Here is a 20,739-nt window from a genome sequence, read left to right on the forward strand (position 1 = left end):
AGTTGAAGGAGATTGAATGCTACGCAGACACCTCTGTGTTGGCACTTCACTCGTGTGCCACACAGCAGTTCCTGCATGCTCGGGTCTAAGAGTACAGTCTCCTTTCTGGGTTAAGTATGCTGGAGCAAAGGCAGTCTTCCCAAATCATGTTGTAGAGCCTTGGCTCCTCATATTGCCTTTCTTTGCCTGTGAAAACTCCTTTCCTTAACACTTGTTTCGCTTTATTTTGTACCCACTGCAGGACTGCTGACTGGAGGACAGTTTCATCGACTTTACGGTCAAGGTGTTTTCCCTCCTTACTCCTACACGGCAACCTCGTGCCGAGCCCCCAGCACTTCACCGGCACAAAGATTAGATCCGACTCCAGTCCCTTCCACTTGGATCCAGCAGGGGCCACTTGGGTTGCTGCCAGGGCAAGGGGCTTCCCCAGCTTTTCCAGATAAAGGGGCTGCCTTTCCGGTACTCCAGACGCTTCCAACGGGAGCCACGTACACACTCCAGCCTGTGGCTTCTCTTCCGCCACTTCAGCAAGGGACTCAAAGCGTTGCCGCATCCATTGCAAATTGTAGTACTCTGCATCTTCAGTGCCGTACTCACAAGCCTGCTATCCAACAGGTATGAAAAAAAAGTTCTGCATTTGCTTTTCAAAAATAGATTTTAAAGTGAGACTTTCAAATATTTTTCTACAGTACTCTGCCATGTGCATATCTCAAGTGAGAATTAGAAAGTGTCCAGTCTAAAAGGAAGATGGACCTTTAAAGCAAAAGGAGTTTCTGTTTGCTATTCGTGTCCTTCCTCCAGATTTTGCGTGTCCCCTGGTGATTTTCTGGATAGCCTTTCTGTTGAGGTGAAAGGGCGAGGAGAAAAACATTTGTCCAAAACTAGTCGGTGTGAGGCTAACTTTCATTTTTGTTTTTTCAATTAAGCAAAACTTGGACAATGATATTAAAGCGCTGAGACCTTGTTAAGAAGTAGTATCCTAGGCCTTGGTCTCATGTTTTTCCAGGTTAAGGTTTTAAACCTTAAAGATCAGTCAAACGTATTGCGTAGAACAGGGGTCCTCAGACTTTCTAAACAGGGGGCCGGTGCGCGGATTAGGTGGCCGGAAGTCATCTGCGGCTGCTTGGTTTCCCCCCCCAACCCCCGGCGGGGTGGTGGTGGTGTGGGGCTTCTGTAAATACAGGGGGGGCGGATTGAGGACCCTGGGGGGCCATATCCAGTCCACGGGTCGTAGTTTGAGGACTCCTGGTGTAGAATATTTCATTCTGCTCGTACTATTTTTGTATCTAAATTTTTTTTCTTGCTTAGCTTCTTTATGTTGTATTTTTTTATGCACTGAAGACTAGAAAGTACAAAAAGTCTTGGCTCCTTTCTTTTTTCGAAATTATTTCTGCCACAATTGTCAGTCTCACTTAATCACTTGATTACAAAATAAATCAGTCTCACTTCAGTGTTTTTATTCCTCAGAAGAGGAGTTGAAGCAAATTACTGTTCTTTTCCTTGCCCTTACCTTGAATTGGAAAAATCACATGATGGGTTATTTTCTGGGGAGTGGTGGTCTGTTTGTTGTTGTTTTGTGGTGTTTTTTGTTCAATTTCCCTAAAACTTCTGAAATTCAGAACAGTGACTCTTTCCTTGAACAAACTAAAGCTCAGTTATCATTCTTTCCTTCTGCCTGCTCCTCCTTTGGCAGCCGCACCTTCACAGAGACAGCTAGCTATCCCTGTTTAGAAATCCTACACAGTGAAATCATTACATCTTTTGTGCATCTCTTCTGAGACCTCTGCTGAGAACATTTCAGACAATAATCAACAGTTTCCATAACGTCATTTTTGTCAAGGAAGGGTTCTGAGGAGCTGCGCGTTTCTTGTAGACACACTTAAATGTTTAAGAGACAGGCAACTTCTGCCACGTGCTCCTTATGCAAAGATTACTGTGGTGGCCAGAGTGTGGAGCCTGCCTCACCAGCTGCTAACTATCAAGTCTTCTCCCAGGAGCAGGTGTCCTGAGAGTCATAGAATGGTTTGGGTTGGAAGGGACCTTAAAGATCAGCAAGTTCCCCCCCCCCTGCCGTGGGCAGGGACACCTTCTATTAGTCCAGGTTGCTCCAAGCCTCATCCAGAATACTTGCTTCATTAGGGTGGGAGGTGGGAGGTGGTCCCTGCTTTGCGTTTCTATTGGTTACAGAGCATAGGCTGAAACTCATCATGATGAATTGTAGTTGTCTCTATCTCAGCTAAGGCCCCAGCCCTCTCCCGTAGTCAAGGGAAGAAAAGGGGCGTCTTGGGCGCGATTCACGTTGCTCGGTTTAGAGTTTGTCTTGGGGTGAGATTACTGGTGTCCTGGAAGTGCCTGTTTTGAAGTACTGCCTGTAGGGGAGCTGAGGGAGACCAGCGTAGATTTAGACATGAATATGGAGATCTCTCTCACTGGATGACGCTCGTTGCTTTAAGTTTAAAGGATAACTTGGCTATGTTGCTCAGGTAGAATCTTCTGGGGTGGGAGGTGGGTGTGAGAACGCGGTGAAAACATACCAAAATCTTGCAAGGTGTAATCAAAACTAAAATGCAGAAACTTAGGGAATCTGAGGCGTTCGAAAACTCCAGTGAATTAATCAGCGTTTCTGAGAGCGTAAGTGACATTTCACTGGAGTATGATGAATCTTTTAATTTTCACTGTCACTCTAGGACTGTCTCAGTGGTTTTACTTCTGTGCCTGTGTATCTCTTAATCTCTCCGCTATCCTTTCTTCTGTATATTATAACATACAGAATTCTGTCTATTATAACATACAGCATGCTGAAAGCGTGTTTCTTCAGATGTCCACATGAAAAAGTCTGGTTTCCTTCATCATGAGAGCACAGCAGTAAGATTAGTTTGTTTGGAAAGTGATAGTTAATTTTAAGATACGTATTTAATAAGTGAGAGAACTGAAGAATGTATGTTCAATCTTATTCTTGACTCTTTTCATTTCACTTTTGAAGTCCCATTAAATAAAATCAAAGTAGAACTTTGTCAAAAGATTTCTTTTTGTGTGTATTCAAACTTGTTTGTTAACTTCCATGACAAAAAGATTTTCCTGGTTTTTCATTATGATTCTTATTGAAAAGTCAGTAAAATAAAATATGCTCATCTAAGTTTTTCCCCACTAGCCTTAGACCATAATTAGTTTAAGGATTTAGTTCTGTTTACTTTCAACTGTCTGCAAAACCTTTGACAGTAGTAGAATCGCGTCAAAGAAATGCGTTGAAGCTTTATTATCTGAGAGTGTCTAATAATGAAAAATCAGTCGTGGAGACCATGTGAGAAATATTAGTTATTGGTGCCACCTGACAGTGCAAGTCCAGTCGCGCCTTTTGAATGCATCTGTGCCTGTAGGGTTCATTTACCTATGAAGACCTTTCTGGTGAGTGGTAGTTTAGGAGTAGTCATTATATTCTTCGGAATGATACACTCTTGGTTAAGAGAATTCATTTTCTTTGTAAGTCTTAAAATTCACGTGGTCACAAGTGTGTATGAGCACCTAGGCTCAGCTATGTGAATACGCTTTCTGTGGTGTATTGTGACAAGAAACTCAAGCAGCCAAATCAGAGAGGTGATACTAAGACACAAAAGACTCTGATTATGAAGTTTCTGCATGTATGTGTGTGTGTTACCAGTTTTACAATATATATTTTTAATATATCTATACATATCTTAAATATTTTTAAGGTTAAGAAATTGGTCTTAAAATGACTTGGGAGGTAACAATAAATTTCTGGAATGTTGTTTACTGTGTGATTATTGAAATGTTTAATCGAAGTAAGCAATAGAACTCTGCACAGCAGACACAGGTTCCGGCAGTCTGATAGCTGTGTTTGAATTCTTGCAGCCACACCACAGAGCTGTTCAGCAGCAGCCCACACAGATCCTCTGGCTGGCTGTGCTGGTCCTGCTGCTTCAGCGTGCACCCACGACAGCTTTCTCCAGGTGAGCGTAGCCTACTGAAAGGAGGTGAAAGCGAAGGAGACTGTATGAATGAACTGCAGGTTTGTACGCTTGTGAAATTAAGGATATAAATTTGAAAATTGATCCGCTTGATAAAGTGAAAGTGATGTGGTTTACAAATACCTATTTCAAAGAACCACTGAATGTTAAACGGGTAGTTTTGTAATTCAGGTTAGGTTTCAGGGTAGCAGCATAATGGGTGTCCTCATCAGTGGAGTGGTTTTGCTTGACTTCACCAGAATCACTTTTAGTTAATGAGCCTGCATTTGTATTGGAAGAATGTTCTTGCCTGGACAAAAAGAGATTCTTTAATATTATGAAAATACTGAGAAGCAGCTCCACTTCTTTGTCTCAGATTCCTGCAGTCCTGAGTTTCATTTGATGAACGAGAAAAACTAAGGTGACTTTGTGGAATGGGCCCCACCTCGGAGATCTCTTATTAAAGATAACTCCAGTACTTCCTGTAAATGCTTTATGTAATTTTAGTGGAAACTGCGCCTTATTTGGAGGGCCTGGCTTATCAGATATCAGAAGATCTGAAGTAAAAATGCAAGAGCTTCCTTTTTTATTACAGCATAACGCATATACTTTTTTCCCCCTCACAGAGGACAAGCGAAGCAAGTTATGCTTATGCATGTTGAAAAAGGGTTGACCTACCCAAGCTTGATCATCCAGTTTCCTGTCTTGCAAATATCAACCTTTCTCTTTTATTCATGACTTCTTTTAAAAAATAAGCTTATCCAAGATGGGCAGGTTATGGCCAGGATAACACGTTAGTGTAAGGCTATAAATAGCCAACAGCCAGTCATGCTGTCGATATTGTAGTATTTATTTTTCGCACAGTGCATCTTTGTCCTCTCACTTTCATTGTGAGCTGCTTTTTTCATCCAGGACATGAGGATCCATCTGAGCGATGGGCAGTCACAATTAAATAGCTTATCTTGGAAGGCCGAGATCCATGGGATAGTAAATCATTCCAAAGGAGTTGTCAAAGGTGGTGTTGTGGCTAGATTGAAGGATAATATACAGTGTCCAAAGGGTCTAGTAAAAATCAGTTGTTTGGAGAAGCGAGTCCGTGGGCAGTGTGTGGAGTCAGAAGAGCTTTAGGCCACTTGCTAGTGGTTGCTTTGTTTCCTGGAAACCCCCAGCAAAAAGCTGCCGAGCATCTGGGCAGACTGCGGGAAGGCGATCCTCTGCGTGAGAAGGCCAAAGGCGAGCAGTGCCCTGTATCAGTTCCACCAGGTCAGTAACCGGCTGTCTCTGAGCAGGGTAACACAGCTATCGTACCGCGTGGATCAACGGGACTTCTAGAGATTTCTGAGTCTTAGCATAGCATAGGTCATTTCTCCTGGAACGTGGTGACAGGCTGTGCAGGTGGTACAGAAGACAGCAGTTTGCCTGCGGTTCTTGCTGAGCTGTGGGGAATAATCAGTTTGCCTTTTGTGTGTTCTGGGGCATATACTTCCCCAAACGTCTGCTGGGGGATGTGGCAAGCTGCAGTATTGAGCATCCTGCCCGGCTGGTGTATTGATCATCCATCAGTAACCACTTGCACAAATCCTCAAAAGCGGTAAAATTCATCAGCCCTGGCTGACTAAGCATTTTTGTTGTTCCTCACAAAAAATAGAACTATTGCATGGTGTATTTCCTATCGTTCCACTCAATACCTTCCACCAGTTGCAGGAATTCAGTGCGATGCTGTTGAAGCGTGGTTTGCGGGGCGTTTTAGGCTGTTTGGTCCCGCTGTGTGCTGCTAGATAGGAGTGGCAGAGCCTATACGAAACTGCTGGACCAGTCCCGAAGACAGCGAACTGTATCGGCGCACTAGCAGTCAGCAAGCTGGTTACCAGCCCCGTTTCTGTTGGATCCAGACGGTGCTTTGTGGTCTCAGAAGGAAAAGCTGGCACTCTCGGACAAGGAAGCCTAAACCTTGTGCTGTTCCTTACTGGGTCTTGCAGAGAGCATCACTTTTAAGTTGAGGAGAGATTAAGACAGGCGGAGTTTCTGGGTCTTGGAGGCCAGCTGCTGGGCTTGTACAGTACGCACCTGAGCTGCTGAAAGTGTTAGGTGACCCTGCCTGGAACACGGGCAGACCAGGCTGGTAACTAACTGGTTGGTTGGCTGCAGTTTGCTCTCCAGGAAAAGCTACAGAGAATTACTGCGTGGAATGGCAAGGGGGCAGAGGTGGTTATACCCAGACATGGTGGCTGATGATGGTGTATCTCACCAGGTTTCTGAAATCGGGGTTTCAGAGGTTTGTATTACACTCTCATCACGGTTGGTTACAAAACAGGGAGCTCAGGTACAACTTCTTACCCATTTTTCATTTGGGTTCTCTTAAGTGGGGTTTGGATTAGTGTGATGAATCAGTATCCTTGGGTAGGAACGAGTCTTTTGAGAGACCTCCTGCTATCTTCTGCAACAGCAGTGCTGGCAGCTCACAACCATTAGCTCAATACTTCCCCGCTGCTTTATCATAGATGTGAACTGAGGCTACATACTGGATTTCAGCGATTTTTAAAAATTTTTTTTTCCTGCCCCCACCTCGTTTTGTTTTTTTTTAATAGCAGCCCTGCCGTTTGATTATTGCTATTACCGTGGTTATTAAGCTGTCGGTATTTCCTTGTGGAACTGAAGCAAGAGGTAACGGGAAATGGAAGAAATAGACGTGCAAGAAAAAAGAAGAACAACTTTCTGACCTTAAAAGCAGTCCTAAGTAGTTTGCTTTTATTTGTAATAAGGAATGATAATCAGCCATGTTATTTCAAAAAGAAATCAAGTCTGAACTAATTCCGATTGCCCAAGCACTCAAGCCAGATTTGTGTAGTCCTAGCGGTCCCTGAAAAGGTGTGGTTGTGCTTTAATTCCTGCACACGCTACACTAATCTTATAAGTGAAATGCCCATCTTCTCTTTCACCACTTCTGCTAAGTCAGACCATTTTTCCTCTTGAGCTTGCATGACCAGCAAGCTATTAGTCTTTCAGGCCCTGACTTCTCAATCTTTTATCAGTTTTCCTTGTTTCGTTGCTGCCTCCCCCCCATCCTTCTCCAGGTGAACTAAAAGGATTTAAATTGTACCTTTGCGTGGCCCCTTTCTCCTGTTGGAAATACACACGAGATCCTGTAGTGCATCCAAGAGGACAATATGTGCTGTAACAGCTTCAAGCTGAGGTCCCCTAAGAAGAGGCAGAAAAAGCTTCAGTATGGGTGGGTTGGTTGGTCGGTTTTTGGCAGGGATGATCTTATTCCTGGACGGTTTGGTAACCCAGATCTTACTTAGAATCCTGACTACTTATGACACTAAACAAGCAATGCAACAGAAATGAAACACCTTGTTAACATTTTAAAAAAATAGAACTGAAAAAAAAATCAAATGAGAGGAATAATGTTTGAACCTATCTCATAAAAACATAAAGGTGGCTTAGCCTTTAATGAAAAGATTTTGCTTAACTTAACCTAAATTTCTCAAATTCCAGGTTTTGTTTTCCCCTCCGTTTCCCCCCACCCTCCACAGTTTGTGGCTATCTGCAAACTGGCACATCTACACGAATCCACACTAGGACTTGCCTTCACACACCCAGGAGACGGAATCTCATCTCTTTGTGGTATCTCCATCAGGGAGAGGCCAAGTCCTTCACTGGCATTTGGTCTGATACAGCTTTCCTAGGAGGTGATCCTGTAGCTTCCTGTTCTCTAATTTACTCGTCTCTGGAAGTAGCTTTTCATTAACCATGACCTCAGCTAGAAGGTCTAAGGATAGTCAGGCACTAAGGACTAATCCTTCACACTGGATCTCTTCCAAAAGAAGGCTGTATTTTAAATAGACCTGAGTTTCTGTTCAACATCATTGTATGACTTGTATTTGTCAGAAGAAATGACCCTTCTAGTGTCCTTTGACAGAGTCACCTCCGGAAGAAGTAGCAGTACAGACACTGGCTGTTAAAATGCCATCTATCATTTCACTTGGGCAGGACTTGCTGCTTTGGAAAAACTCTTTCATTGTCTTCATTCTGTTTTAAAGGTTATTCGATATATAGGAATGCTACTAAAAAAATCATCACTGGATTGCTGATTGTGTCCTGTCGTCCTGTGATGTCATTACAGTGAAAAATTGTAGTAGTGTTCAGACCTGATCTGTGATGGCAAAGGCAGTCTCTGTAGGTTCTACAAGAAGGGTTTCTGACCTGAAATTCTGTCGGGTTTTTATGCAGATTGATGCAGACTTTGAGTTGTGCCTTTGTGGGACCCTGTCATGACAGGAGAGTCCAGATGTGAGGCTGTGACAGGCAGGGCAGTTTTACAGTATTTGCTGTCACCGGTATTTGAACTCCCACTCATCCTGGGACTGGGGCGTTCCTGGGGGGCACCCCTTGTGTAGATGTGCCTATGGACAATCACTTGAGGAGGAAAATGGTATTATTGGTTAAGAAGCGGTGAGTTCCTCAAGTTGTGTTGTCCATATGCACATTTACAGCACGTGGACCTTTTTCTTTTGCTTAAAAATGTTGTGGTTTATACTGATTTTTTTATACTACAACAACAGGAATGCTTGAGTTTCAGAAGGAACTGAAGGCAGGTGGATTTTCTCTCTCATTTTCTATTACGTATGTGGCACGTGAAGAGGGTGGTTCTAATGTACCCCCACAGGTCCTACTAAGACCAGAAGTCTCTGATTTGAATGCTTGGGTATATTTAACACCTGCGGTGCAAAGGGTGTGCAGACAATGCATCTGCAGGCATACACCAGCTCCTGGTAAGTAACCTTCTCTCCAGGATAGACCATGAATAGAAGAAAGGAAGCGTGCCAAGAGTGAGGTGGTTAATGAAAACCAAGACAAAGTAGCAGTTGTTTTTTTTTTCTTCTGGTTAAACTTGCTATTTTAACTGAGAATAACAGACAATCTTTCAAGCTTTTGGATAAATGGATAAACAGAATCAATACACATCCTGTCATGGTAATTTTTTATACAAAAGTTCACTGTATTTTGTTTTTTCCAGAATCCTCCAATGCAGTCATCTTATGAAGCTGAACTGATGCCGTCTGACTGGCTATGTAATACATCTGAAGAAAACAAGAAGGCAGAAGTCAGTCTTGAAGCCATGTTTCAGGTTGCCGCTGAGGTGCATTCATCATGCAAAGCTGAAAAGGTGGGAGTGGCACCTGTAGAGAGCCAGAATTCAATCCTGGAGCTTAATGGAAATCAGGCACTGCCTGTTAATAGTTACACACCTTCTTCAACTGAGGAAAGCCAGCTGGAATGTCTCACTCCTGTAACTTCAGACACGTCATTTCTGGTGGCAGCAGATGGAGCACTGGATTTGTCTCCGTTACAGCCTTCTGACATTCTTTGTGCTGCCGATACCACTCTGTCTATAGAAACTGCTGCTGCTGCTAAAATACTACAAGAACTTCTGACCACACAGGAAGCAGATGAAGAACGGAGCAAAGAACCACATCACCGCCCAGCTGAGTTCTCCCTCATGATTTTTCAGGAAGAATTGTTCAGTCCAGAGCAGGTAAGGGGTAAAGGGAGGTAAACCAACATCTTTCTTGAGCTAACTATATTTGATAGTAATGCTAGGGTCTGGACCGGTAGCTTTTCAATATTCTTGCCTGCTTAAGAACTGGAGGCTTTTAATGGACAGTGAAGGGTTTGCTTGGTAAAGCAAGATATAAAAAAGAAGACGGAATGAAAAAGTATCCCATGTTTCCCATGTTAATGAGCATGACATGTGTCAGCCTGTTGGCCAAGTTAGGGTGTTCATTTGCATGGGAAACATACGTAGTGCAGGTGTATTCGTGGTGATGAAGTGGATGCTTTTTTAGGTTGTAACATACCATCTTTAATCTCCAACAAAGAAGAGTATTTTGAGAATTGCCACTGGAGGCAGATTTTTGCTTAAATTTAGATAAACGGTTAGATTGTTTCTGATAAATAGTTGTAAGTTCTGTTTTCTGTGGAAAGTATAGTTTATTGACATTTGACTGGTATAAAGCATCTTCATGGTTTATACTTTGTGGTGTACAACAAGTTGTAATTGTACTGCAGTCTGCCTGTACCTGGTCTTCCCGGTATGTAAAATTGTAAGTCTCATGAGGGGTGAGGGGCATTCTAGATGTTACTCTGTTAAGGCAGCAAATGCATGCTCTGCTTTTTTTGTGTGTTTTGTTTTGAAAACAAGGTAAGCTCAGGAGATTGACTGCATCTGTTTCTGCTGCGTGAGACCTACCTTGCATGTAGGCACTCAATCTCATTTTTGTGTGTGCATTGAGGCTACTGTTTTATTGTTCTGTCGGTAGCTTGACGCCTTCACTGAAGTTTCTAGATCGGAAATCATCAGCTGGTGCAAACCTCCCATTGTTGCTTTCAGCCAGCGTTATAAAGATTAGTCATCTTCCTCTTGGGTATCTTTCTAGAAAGGGATGTGTATTCTGATCAAGCCTCTGCATAGCTCAAGCCTAGACTAGACTGTTCTGCTCCGTACTGTGTAGGGAAGAGCACATCCCTGTGCTAGTGCATAGAGTTGGCAGCACTCCTTAATTGGTGCCCACTCAATATATTAAGTGTTGACCGCACTTTAAATGTTGTCAGTTTTGAGAATTTTGGAACTGCATTTTTTGAATGATAGGTTGTCCCTTGTTGAAGGCCTTTGGAGTCCGTGACCCGAACCTCCTTGTCAAGAACTGGGGGAATTAAGCGCATGAACCACGTAGTTGTTTGGGAGGGAGGTTTTGTATATTTGTGAGAATCCTGATGTTGGTCCTGGACTGTAACTGGTTAAATAACTGGCCTCGTTTTTTGAGCAATTAAAAAGCAATTCAGGGACTGTTCAGCGTTTTGTTTGACAGATTCCCTCTTTCTGTTAGAACTACTCTTCAACTAGTCTCCTCCTCCCAAACTCGGGAGAGGGAAGGTTAACTTAACACCCTGCTTGTCCAGAGCCTGGGGTCATGGCAGGTGCAGAACTCTCCAGAGGAGGCTTCTGTGCCTGTACTCCTCACATCAGGCTCCAGCACAGTTTTCTTCCTCATCCCTGAATCTGGAAGCACTCAGGCTTTCAGTGGCTGTTGGTACCATGTGTTTTAGAGCAAGCTTGTGACAGAATAGTGGGCGTGCGCAGAGACCGCTCTGTTCCTCTCTATAGGAGCAGAGGGGGAGCAAATTCCTCCAGTGTTCGTACAAGAGCATCAGAACAGCTCTGCTGGGTCAGATCAAAGGTTTGTCTTGCCCAGCGTCAAGTCTCAAAACAACCGCTGTAACCTGACGTGTAGGGAAGAGCAAGAACAAGGAGCGCAAACAGAGCAGGGCATTCCTGCTTACACATTCCAGCTACTTTCAGCCCGAGGACTTGCGATGATACTGTGTACTTCATCTTGGGTTTCTGCTCTGTGGACTGAAGTCAGCCCTTGAAACCGTCGGTTTTAGCATACGGGACCTTTTGACCAAGCTGGTACTGTTTTGTTTTCTGTTTCATTCACAGTATTTCCCAGCATTTAATTACTCTTGTGACCAGCACTGAGCCTTGAACTGTCTTCCTCATAGAAGTAACAGCTTAGTAGAAACCTGCTTTATTCTGCTTTCCCGATTTCCTAAAAGACAGCAAATTAAAGAGCAGCTCTTTACATGAAAAGAGTTAGTACATTCAACAGTTCAGATCCAGCGTTGTCCTCTCAGCCTCAGTGAATTTCTGTCCTAGACTTTTAGAGGCTTTGGCCTTCAATGGGCATCTCTTATTCCACTCCTACTCCTAAGAAATGTTTTATTTTCTTCTTAAAGTGGAAATAGAACATTTCTGTAATGCTTGATCAAGAGGAATTTGCCTCTGATTTCGTTCAGTCTCCTTGGCCGCATACCTCTGTGAAGGCTGAAACGCTTGCTTTCTTTGGGGAAGGTTAATCCAGCAAACCCCGTTCATGCGAGTTGCTAATTTTAGTACCTCAGCTTCCCATCATGGTTCCAGCTGGGTATGGGCATAGTCCAGTCAGTGTCTCGTAAGTCGTGTAAGTAGTGAGATGCAGCAGTTTTGGCATTTTTCAGTAACTGAAGTGAAAAGGCAAAACTTTCACGTCTGTCAGCTTTGGTAGCTTTGCTTGATTCTCTGCCAAACAATGTTTCGGACTCTGAAGCTGCAGAAGTATCAGACCTGAGTGGAGGGTCTGTCCACAGGTGCGGTGAATCCGTGGTCAGAAACATGTTCGCTTAAAAGACCAAACAATAAAAAAAAGGGATAGCTTGGGAACCAGACTTGTGTGGGCTAGGCTGATGCTGTTAGGCTGAAAATGGTATTATTACCTATTACATTAGATTACTGAAGAGTTGGTGTGTAAGATTCTATAAACACAGTGATAAAAAGAAATCTGAAAGGGGTGCTGTGCAGTATGACTGCTCTTCAGTTTCCACACACGCAGCTGTAAGGGTTAAAATTGGACACAGCATTGGAAGTACAGGTTCACCAGTGAGGGGGAATGAAATTTCCTCAGTTTGCTGGCCACGCTCGTCCCGGTGTAGCCCAAGGTGTCGTTAGCCTGACTGGGCACTGCAGCACCTTTGCGGTCCTTTGCAGAACTGCTAGTTAGAGTGTCTAGACTTCTTTCACCACGTAGGCTAGTAACAGTTTCTTAATAATGGTGATCCCAATATGCATGTTATTTGTTTTTTCTTTATCAAACACTGCAATTTGGTTTCTACATCCCCTGCCTGGTATTGCTCTTCATTAGTCTCTTCTTTTTAAATAATGAAGTTTGCAGAATTGTTTCTAGAGCAGTTGTCCGGTGGAATATCCGGTTTAGAATGCTTACCTGAGAAATCTTCCCTTCTCTCACTACTTGATGAAGGCTGCTCACTGATTTTTCTAGAACTTGTTATTATGGAAATGTCACCAGGAATAGAGATGTCATCATCACTCGTGAGACTTGGATTCTAGCTGGTGAAGGTAGTGACCTACAGCCTGCCTGCCTTCTTTGTTTTTGTGCCTGGGAAGGAGTTGTGGTTCAGACATCAGACAAAAGGCACTGCTAGCCACGTGTTTTTCACGTGGCCTTGTTAACAGTACTAAAGCAATACATCCAGACAGCACATTTCAAAGAGGAAAAACCGAGTCAAATGGGTATCCAGCAAGTGCAGGAGGTGTGTGGGAGGGAACTAGTTCTCCCTGGAGTACTCCATTACTGTATTTGCACAGGCCTTTTTGGATGTTATTATACAACTTTGTCAAGCAATGTATGTGTGTTTCTATTGATACGTATACACATAGCCTGTTATATACTCAACATTGAGTAATGACAGACTCAAGGTGGTGAGCGTGATTTTTGGAAAGACTGTCTTATTACCAAGTGTGACCTCTTGTCTTCTGTAAACTCACACATAATGGTTTTCAAAAGCCTTTTTTCCCCTTAATAGAAGGAAACATTGCAGGCTCTGAGCAGTCATTTATCTTTAGGTTATTGATGGATAAGATATTTGCAGAAGAGATGACTATTCTAGAACAGGTGATACTGTGAAATTTTTTCTGTCTAAAGGTAGATTCCAGGTGCTTAACTTTGGGCCTGTACTGCCTCAGTGAAATAGAAACAGAACTTGGTTGTTCGGGCCTTTTTTTTTTTTTTTTTTTTTTTTAAGCTACAGGTTTTTGCCACATGATCATGGAAATGTACCAGTTTGCCAAATGGTTGCCTGCAAAATACATGTAGAGCAGCAGCAGAGGGCTCTAAAAAGCAAGCAACACGTTATAACTTAATGTCTTAACGACTGGGTGGGGTGGGGTGAGATTCCCAACCAGAAATGTGTGGTTCACGTGTGGTTCTGCATCACACAGCTCTGCCAAGTTGTTTGAGCTAGATCTGTCGTTATTATTACACGTGCTGGTAAGAATGAGTGCACCTGTATTTCTTCTAGCTTATTTCTTCTAGCTAGTTTAATAACTGAGGGAAAAGTTCAGACTGTGGGGACATGTACCCTAACTTTGTGTATTCTAGTTTTCTGATCTCATATTTTGCTTAATATGATGTTTTGTAAGAGGTTGTTTCAATTTAGCAACCTTAATTCTGAGTTAAAAACACTATGTCAACTGTCTAGGCAGTGTTCACCACCTGTTAGGTGCCCTTTTGGAGTGGAGAAGAATAGCTTTTGTTTTATTGGTTTTATATTAGTTTTATTATAAGATAACATTGAGTGATCTTTGGTTTTATTTCTTTTGGTGTTGTGTTGTGTTTTTTTAAGGAGAATACTAGTGTTAAAAGTGAATCCAGGACAGCGGAGACAGAAGAGAGACAATTCACTTCAGGAGCTGAGCCTGTGAACGAATCTGTAGAACAGACAGATTCATCTGTAAAATCTTTCTCCCAGAAAAGACACAGTTCATACACAGGCAGCTCTCTCGGTAAGAAAGATTCTACGTTTTCTCAGAGATTACGGCGACAGCTACTCTGAAACTAACTATTACAGAAGGGGGAGAGTAGAAGAATTTACTTGTTGTCTGCCGTGTGAGTACCTCATTGTTCCTTCAGTTAAAATACTAAACTTGTACAACCTCTTAGTGCACTTAGCAACACACTTCAACAGAGACACTTATGCTAATTACTCTGATGTGGGCAAGGGTATAAATTATGTAAGTAAATAAAACTTGAAGTTCTGGGAGTTGTGCCAGAAACCTGGATGTCACAATATTGAGATTAAGTCCATAGACGTGTTAGCTGGAGGGCGACAGTGCTGTGAAGGAAACACTGAGTAATGAGGTAACTATGGAAGTTCCAGGGGCAAAACCCACCAAACTGATGAAGCTAGTGTAGAAGTCTGAACTCTTTGTCTCAGATCACTGAACACATTGTACCAGTCTGGTAGTGTCCTGAAGCACATGAGAAAAACTAGCCGCAGAGTATCTGAGGCTAAAAACTTCACAAATCTAGTAACTGAAGGGAAAACTGAAATGCCCACAGATTAGAGAGACATAAGAGGACACAAAAAGTACTTGGGATCCATTCTAGAGGGGAATTTGGTTCAGCCTGCAAGTCTCTAAGAAGCTGTTTCCCTCACAGCTGTTCATCAAAGAGCCGATGGTGGGGTTTGAAGAGCTGTTACTCACTTCAAAGGGTGGTTTCTAGATTCCAGATCATGATGCTAGTTAATAGTTCAGCTCATAATGCCCATCAGTTTGAAACATTTAAGTAAGGAATAGAGTCTTTCTGTCAGGAAGCTGAGAAAAAAAGGTGGGATGCCACCTTGAAAAAAGACAAGCTTTTGTTTAAAACACATAATCAGGAGTTCTTGTTCAATTACTTCCTGGTATCACAGATAACTAGCAAACTTCTCAGCTTTCATATCTGAAGCAAAACATTTGCTTAACGTGCCAGTTGTAAAGTTATGTACAGGAACATGTTGGAAAGCATTCCCATGGGATTGTTCCACAGGGATGAAACACTGTTATGCTAACGCTAATTAGCAACGAATGGCATAGTCTGCTCTCTGGGAAATGTGACGGTCATCCAGGCCTGCATCTCCACTGTTGTACCTTTGGGGCTTGGTGTGCGTGTTAAGGGTAGAGATAGACAGCACACCTGAGCCCAACGTGATCAGGCTCAAGCTAGCCCAAAGTCAGTTGGGTGCGTGATAGAAGCCTCCAAGCTGGCATAGCCTGTCGGCTGCATGTCAGCTGTAAGCCTGAAGCAGGCAGGCTCAAGTGCGAGCTGACTTCTGCTGCTCTGACTACACCTTCGTCTGTCAGCACCTCCTGTCCTCTGTGAGACTTTGGAAACAACTTCTTTCTTAATCTCTCTGTGCTAAAATGCATCACGATGATTTCCAGGTGTTTCTTGGCAACTTGCCCTCTGAGTGTGATGGAGTCCTCTCTGTTTTCCTGTTTTCCTTTGGGCACTCCTTTGCAAGTTTTCTGAGCCTGCACTTTGATACATGCACCCTGCTGTGAAAAAGGCTCTTCTTCCATCTATTTCAGTAGGCTGTTTTTTTCTATGTTAATGTCACTTTTCTTTAACATCACTTTTCTTTGTTACGCGGTGACACCAAGTTCTAGATACCACACAGCGAGAGCCAATATAATGTGGTACATTTCAGTGACTGGGAGCAGCTCTGAGCCCAACCCGAGGTGTTAATCTGTAAAAATGCACCAAGAATCAAACCTACCTTTGTGGAGAAGGCATTGCTTCCCTCCAAAGAGCTGGACTGGACTTCTTTGCATTTCACAGCTGTTCTGTAGCAAGAAAAGATGAGCGTCCTTTCCCTAAAACACCGTCCCCAGGGTTTCCCTCCATAGCTGCCAGCCCATCTCTGCAGCACCATAAATCACTGAGATGGGTTATCTGCTTCCTTCAAATGGAAAACCAATGTATTTAACCAGCCTTCTCAGCTAAATTCTAGTTTACCAGTTTTAAGAACATTCTGCCCAGCAGAATCTAGATGAAAGGTGTCTCTAGTTCATTGTCCTGTCTCCAACAGTGTCTTCGGCATTTCTGTACCATTAAGCAGAAAAGGCCTCAGTAACCTTCAGTTGATTTTTAGAGTCCCTTTTTGAAGCTGTGCAAACATTTAGCACCCACTGTGGTTTTTGTAAGTTAATGTCATTAATGCAGATTAACTACGCAGCGGGTGAAGAACCCTCCTCTTCAACTACTTCTGAGTCCTCCCGGGAGCCAGAGTCTGCTACAAAGGGTGCAGAACTTAACTCGGCGCTAAGATACATCATTGCAAGTGATTACGGGCTGTGTCATCTGTTCCCTTCCCACTCTTTTTCTTGAGAGGCGATGGGTATGGTGCTCTAGCTCCTGCTGTGTTTATCACACGGAGGTGCAAGGAATAAATAGTTCACCTTTCAGGGACTGCTTTTTTTCAGCCCCAAGCTCGCTCTTAGGACATAGATTTGAAGGTGCTGATGATGCATCTGCTTTTCCCACTACTTTCTAGCTGAGCTTGTCTGTTAAAATGGGAGTTTTGAAATAAATCTGTCCGCTTTTGTTGGCAGCATACACACTTGCAACTTTTGGACTTCACAAAGGATTGAGAGGAACTCTGTAAATACTTTGAGTCTCCTTCCCCATCTCCTCTGCATTGTGCTCCACAGGCACACTCAGCTAGTGAGCACAGCTGTACTGGACCTAATATCTGTGGCTTGTGCTTCCTCTTCTAAAAGAGCACGGGAGAAGGACCAGATTCTGATGGGAGGAATTTTTGTTTGCAGCCCGTCTTTCTGGAAATAGGCATCTCAGAATGGAGCAGGGGGAATTTGTTACTTCTGGATTGAAGCATTTAAGCTGATGCTGAGACATTAAGCAAAAAAACTTTATTTCTCGATGGCTGACCATATATTTTCTGTGAGCCGTCTAGTCCTGCAAAATCTGAAGACTGTCTCTGACTTTTTTTCTTTTTTATGCTGCAAGGTGCCCTAGACATTTACCACCCACTCCCATGCCGCTGCAGTTGTGTCACTGTGTGTTCTCTCTCATTCCCTCCAAGGTAAATAGATTTCTAGGTGCAATTGCTAAGGGCAAATCTTCATTCAGGCAAGGTCTCCCATGCTGTCGTCTGTTCCCTTGAACTGTTTTCCTGCACCTTCCAGCCAAAAATATTGTTAATGTTCATTTAGTTTTCCTATCCGGTCACAGTGAGATCTCTTCCTACAAAGGTGTTAAAAGTTAATGTGGGGACAGGCCTGGCCCTGAGCTCTTGAACATCTGTGTGAAGCCCAAAGCGAAGCTGCTCTCGGGAGTCCGAGCGGCAGCTGCTTGCTCCAGCTCAGTTGCCATTACCTTGACGTCATTATATATTCATTGAAGGCATTTCAAATTGCCTGTCCTGGCAGTCTGCTCTTTGGGATGAGTGGGTGTCATACCCTGTGTCTTAACTTGCCATAATTTAGAGGTGCATTGTTACAAGCCCCCTCATTTCTCCATCCCTATGCGTTTTCAAGATGTGTTCCCAACGGAGTCTGCTTTGGCAGGAGGCAGGTGTCAGAAAGTGCAAAAGTGGTGCCTATTGGGCAGGAACTTTGTAGTACAGAGAACGAACAGAGGCTGGAAGATGTGAATGTGTTTGTTTAGAGGTTACATTTCTTGTGGGTGATGTTTGCAGTGGTAGCGCTGTTGTGACTTTATCAGGGTACTTGTTCGCTTTCTTGACCTGCAAGATCTGGCCATACGTGGGAAGTATCTCTGTTTTGCTGTGGATCGAGGTAACTGTCAAAAAAGGAGCCTCTTGTCTGTCCTCTCTGTGACGCCACGAGTTTTTTCTGGGATCCAGGCGCTGGCTGTGGTGTGCTTCGAGGCAATTGTGCCTTTTCTGGGTAAACAAAGGGATATGGCACAGGCAGGTCAGGCCTTTCTGTAGATACTGCCAGGGGCTTATAGTAATTAATGTTTGGCTTTTGGTATCCATGGTGGCAAAGGCATTTCTAAATAATACGCACTGAGGAATGGGAGCACTTTTCTTATAATCTGCTTTGGGTTTTTATATTTAAATTTTTGAAAAATTGGAAGAATTCCTGTTTCTTTAAACAGTAGGCCTCAGGTGATCTGACATTGAAAGCATATTTTATAGTACCTGATAGAAATGCAATTGCTCTGTATGCTGCCAAGGGAAACATATCCAAGCACTGATACGTACTCAGTGTTCCCTTTTCTTCCTAGATCTCCGTCTACCGGTGGATGTACCTCGGAAGCGGGGGTGCTTTCTGGAGGACGAAATAAGAGAGTGAGAAGTGGGTGACGAATGTGCAGCAGCTGCCAGCTGGATTCCCCTGTCAGACTCCAGCAGCAGTGGAGCTTTGCCCACAACAGCCACTTTGGATCATTTCAGCTGTGTTTAAAAAAAAAAAAACCAAACCAAAAAACCTCCAACAAAACACCAAAGACCACACACACAAAAGCCCAAAACAAAACAACAAAAAACCAACAACAAAACCAGCCCCACACCACTCTTATTTTGTGCTTTCTTTTTAACTTGGTAGGGTGTTGTTTAGTAGGCCTCTTTCATTACATTTTCTACCTGTCAAGTTATAAAGCACCGAGTGGTCAGAGTAATTAATATGAAGTAATTCCTTAGCTGTTTGTATTCTTTAGATTTGGAAAGTCTGAACTTTACAGGAACCCTTAAACACTTTCTTGAGACATCCTTACTGGGAAGCAAATGGGTTTTAGTGCTCTGTTAGGAATCTGTTTCACTTATTTATTTATCTATTTAACGTTGTTGGGAGCTACAGTATGCTCGGCATAGGTGGTGGTTGGTGCTCTCGCTGCCTTTGCTTGCAGTCGTACCGTGGCCCTTTACTGGGGATCGTGTATGAAACAAAAGCATTGGAAAGTCGCAAGATTCTGGGTCTGAATGGGTCTGAGATTTCAGGAGAGCAGCTAAAGGAAAGATGAGCTAATTTTCTAAGTGATTAACCAGGAAACCTTCTTCCTTCCTGAACCAGCTCTCTGTTCCACCAGCAAGTGTATGTATGTCACAGCTGCTGATCTTTTACGTTCCTGGGGAATTCTTCTGGTTTAATAATTTCCTTTTGATGCTAATGGTATCTGTAATGATAAGTTATTTATTATTCTAGTACTCTGTTCTAATTATGTCTTGAAAATATTTTTTAAATTTTTAGAGGAAGATTGTACTTACGTTGATAGCAGATCTTAAGTTTTTAATAGCTATACATTTGTGTTCATGTTAAAATACTGTTTGAAGGATAAAGGGGGCACATCCTCTACTTGTGGTGTTCAGGAGATCCATGTGGAAGAGCACCTAAACCATCCATGTAATGGCTTCATGCGTGTTCATACGAGCCAGCCCTGAGCAAAACGCACGAGAAGGGAGCAGAGAAGCTGTCAGGACCGCCTCGGCTTGTGTAGCTCCCAGCTGTGGCCGGGATGTGCTAAGGGAGCACCGGGCAGTAAGATGAACTGAGGCGAAACCTTTCCTTACAGCTTCTGTAATAAGATCTTTCTTAACCAGTAGTAACTTCTGTAATAAGGTGGTTTGTAACAAGATACTACTTTTTTAAAAATAACTTTTGTAATAAGATGTTTTGTAATAAGGTATTTTAAATAAGTAGCACCTTCTGTAATAAAGGTGTTTTTACCGATAGTCTTGTTACCGGGAGCAGGGTGGGATGTGGTTTCCCGTGTGTGCCCTGTTGTACCCCTGCCCAGGCAGGGTCGGCCTCAGGTGATCAGGTTCTAGTCTGCCGTTGGAAGCGTCTTTTGTAGTGCCCGACAGAAATGCGGTTGCTCTGTACGCTGCCGAGGGAAACATACCCGAGCCCTGCTGTGTACTCAGCGTTCCCTTTTCTTCCTAGATCTCCGTCTGCTGGTGGACGCCCCTTGGAAGCGGGGGTGCTTTCTGGCGGTGACAGATGCGCAGCAGCTGCCAGCTGGCTTCCCTTGTCAGACGTGTAGCGGTGTTGCAAGAAATGGAGCTTTGGCACGGCAACGGGTGTCGCATCGGTGTTCTCTCCGTGTTCTCGATGACCAGGGGTGAGTGTGTCACAGCTGGAAGAAACAGCTGCTTCCTGTTCCAGCGGTTCTCGCTGACACGTGTATCACCCAGCGGCCGCTGCCCGGCGGAGCAGTTCCCAAGCCGGCGGCCGCTCTTCCTTTGCGCCATGTCCCGGTTCCTGCGGGGCGGCTGCAGGGGCGAGCCTGGCTGCACGGCAACGAGCCGCCCCGGCCCCTGGCCCCTCTTCGGGAGCCGTGGCAGCGGCGGCAGCTCCCAGCACCGTGCCGGCCCGTGCGCGCTTTCTGTGCGGCTGCGGAGGGTTTGC

The 20,739-nt window shown here is 43.7% G+C and overlaps 1 protein-coding gene across 1 annotated transcript; it reads left to right on the top strand.

Annotated features, from left to right (window-relative positions):
• The first annotated feature begins 401 nt into the window (after positions 1–401).
• LOC130143480 (heat shock factor protein 5-like) lies at positions 402–20,061 on the top strand. The gene is made up of 5 exons (XM_056326164.1): positions 402–615; positions 3,871–4,027; positions 8,986–9,504; positions 14,208–14,367; positions 18,620–20,061. The coding sequence occupies exons 2-5, from the start codon at positions 4,013–4,015 to the stop codon at positions 18,685–18,687; spliced, it is 762 nt and encodes a 253-aa protein (XP_056182139.1). The 5' UTR covers positions 402–615; positions 3,871–4,012; the 3' UTR covers positions 18,688–20,061.
• Positions 20,062–20,739: the final 678 nt, after the last annotated feature.

This window comes from Falco biarmicus, unplaced genomic scaffold, assembly GCF_023638135.1.
Source record: "Falco biarmicus isolate bFalBia1 unplaced genomic scaffold, bFalBia1.pri scaffold_30, whole genome shotgun sequence".
NCBI lineage: Eukaryota > Metazoa > Chordata > Aves > Falconiformes > Falconidae > Falco > Falco biarmicus.

Bases quoted from the DNA above. Each gene is read 5' to 3' on its own strand.
- LOC130143480 (XM_056326164.1), top strand. The intron at 9,505-14,207 runs GTAAGGGGTAAA...TGTTTTTTTAAG, and splicing joins AATTGTTCAGTCCAGAGCAG to GAGAATACTAGTGTTAAAAG. The intron at 14,368-18,619 runs GTAAGAAAGATT...TTTTCTTCCTAG, and splicing joins ATACACAGGCAGCTCTCTCG to ATCTCCGTCTACCGGTGGAT.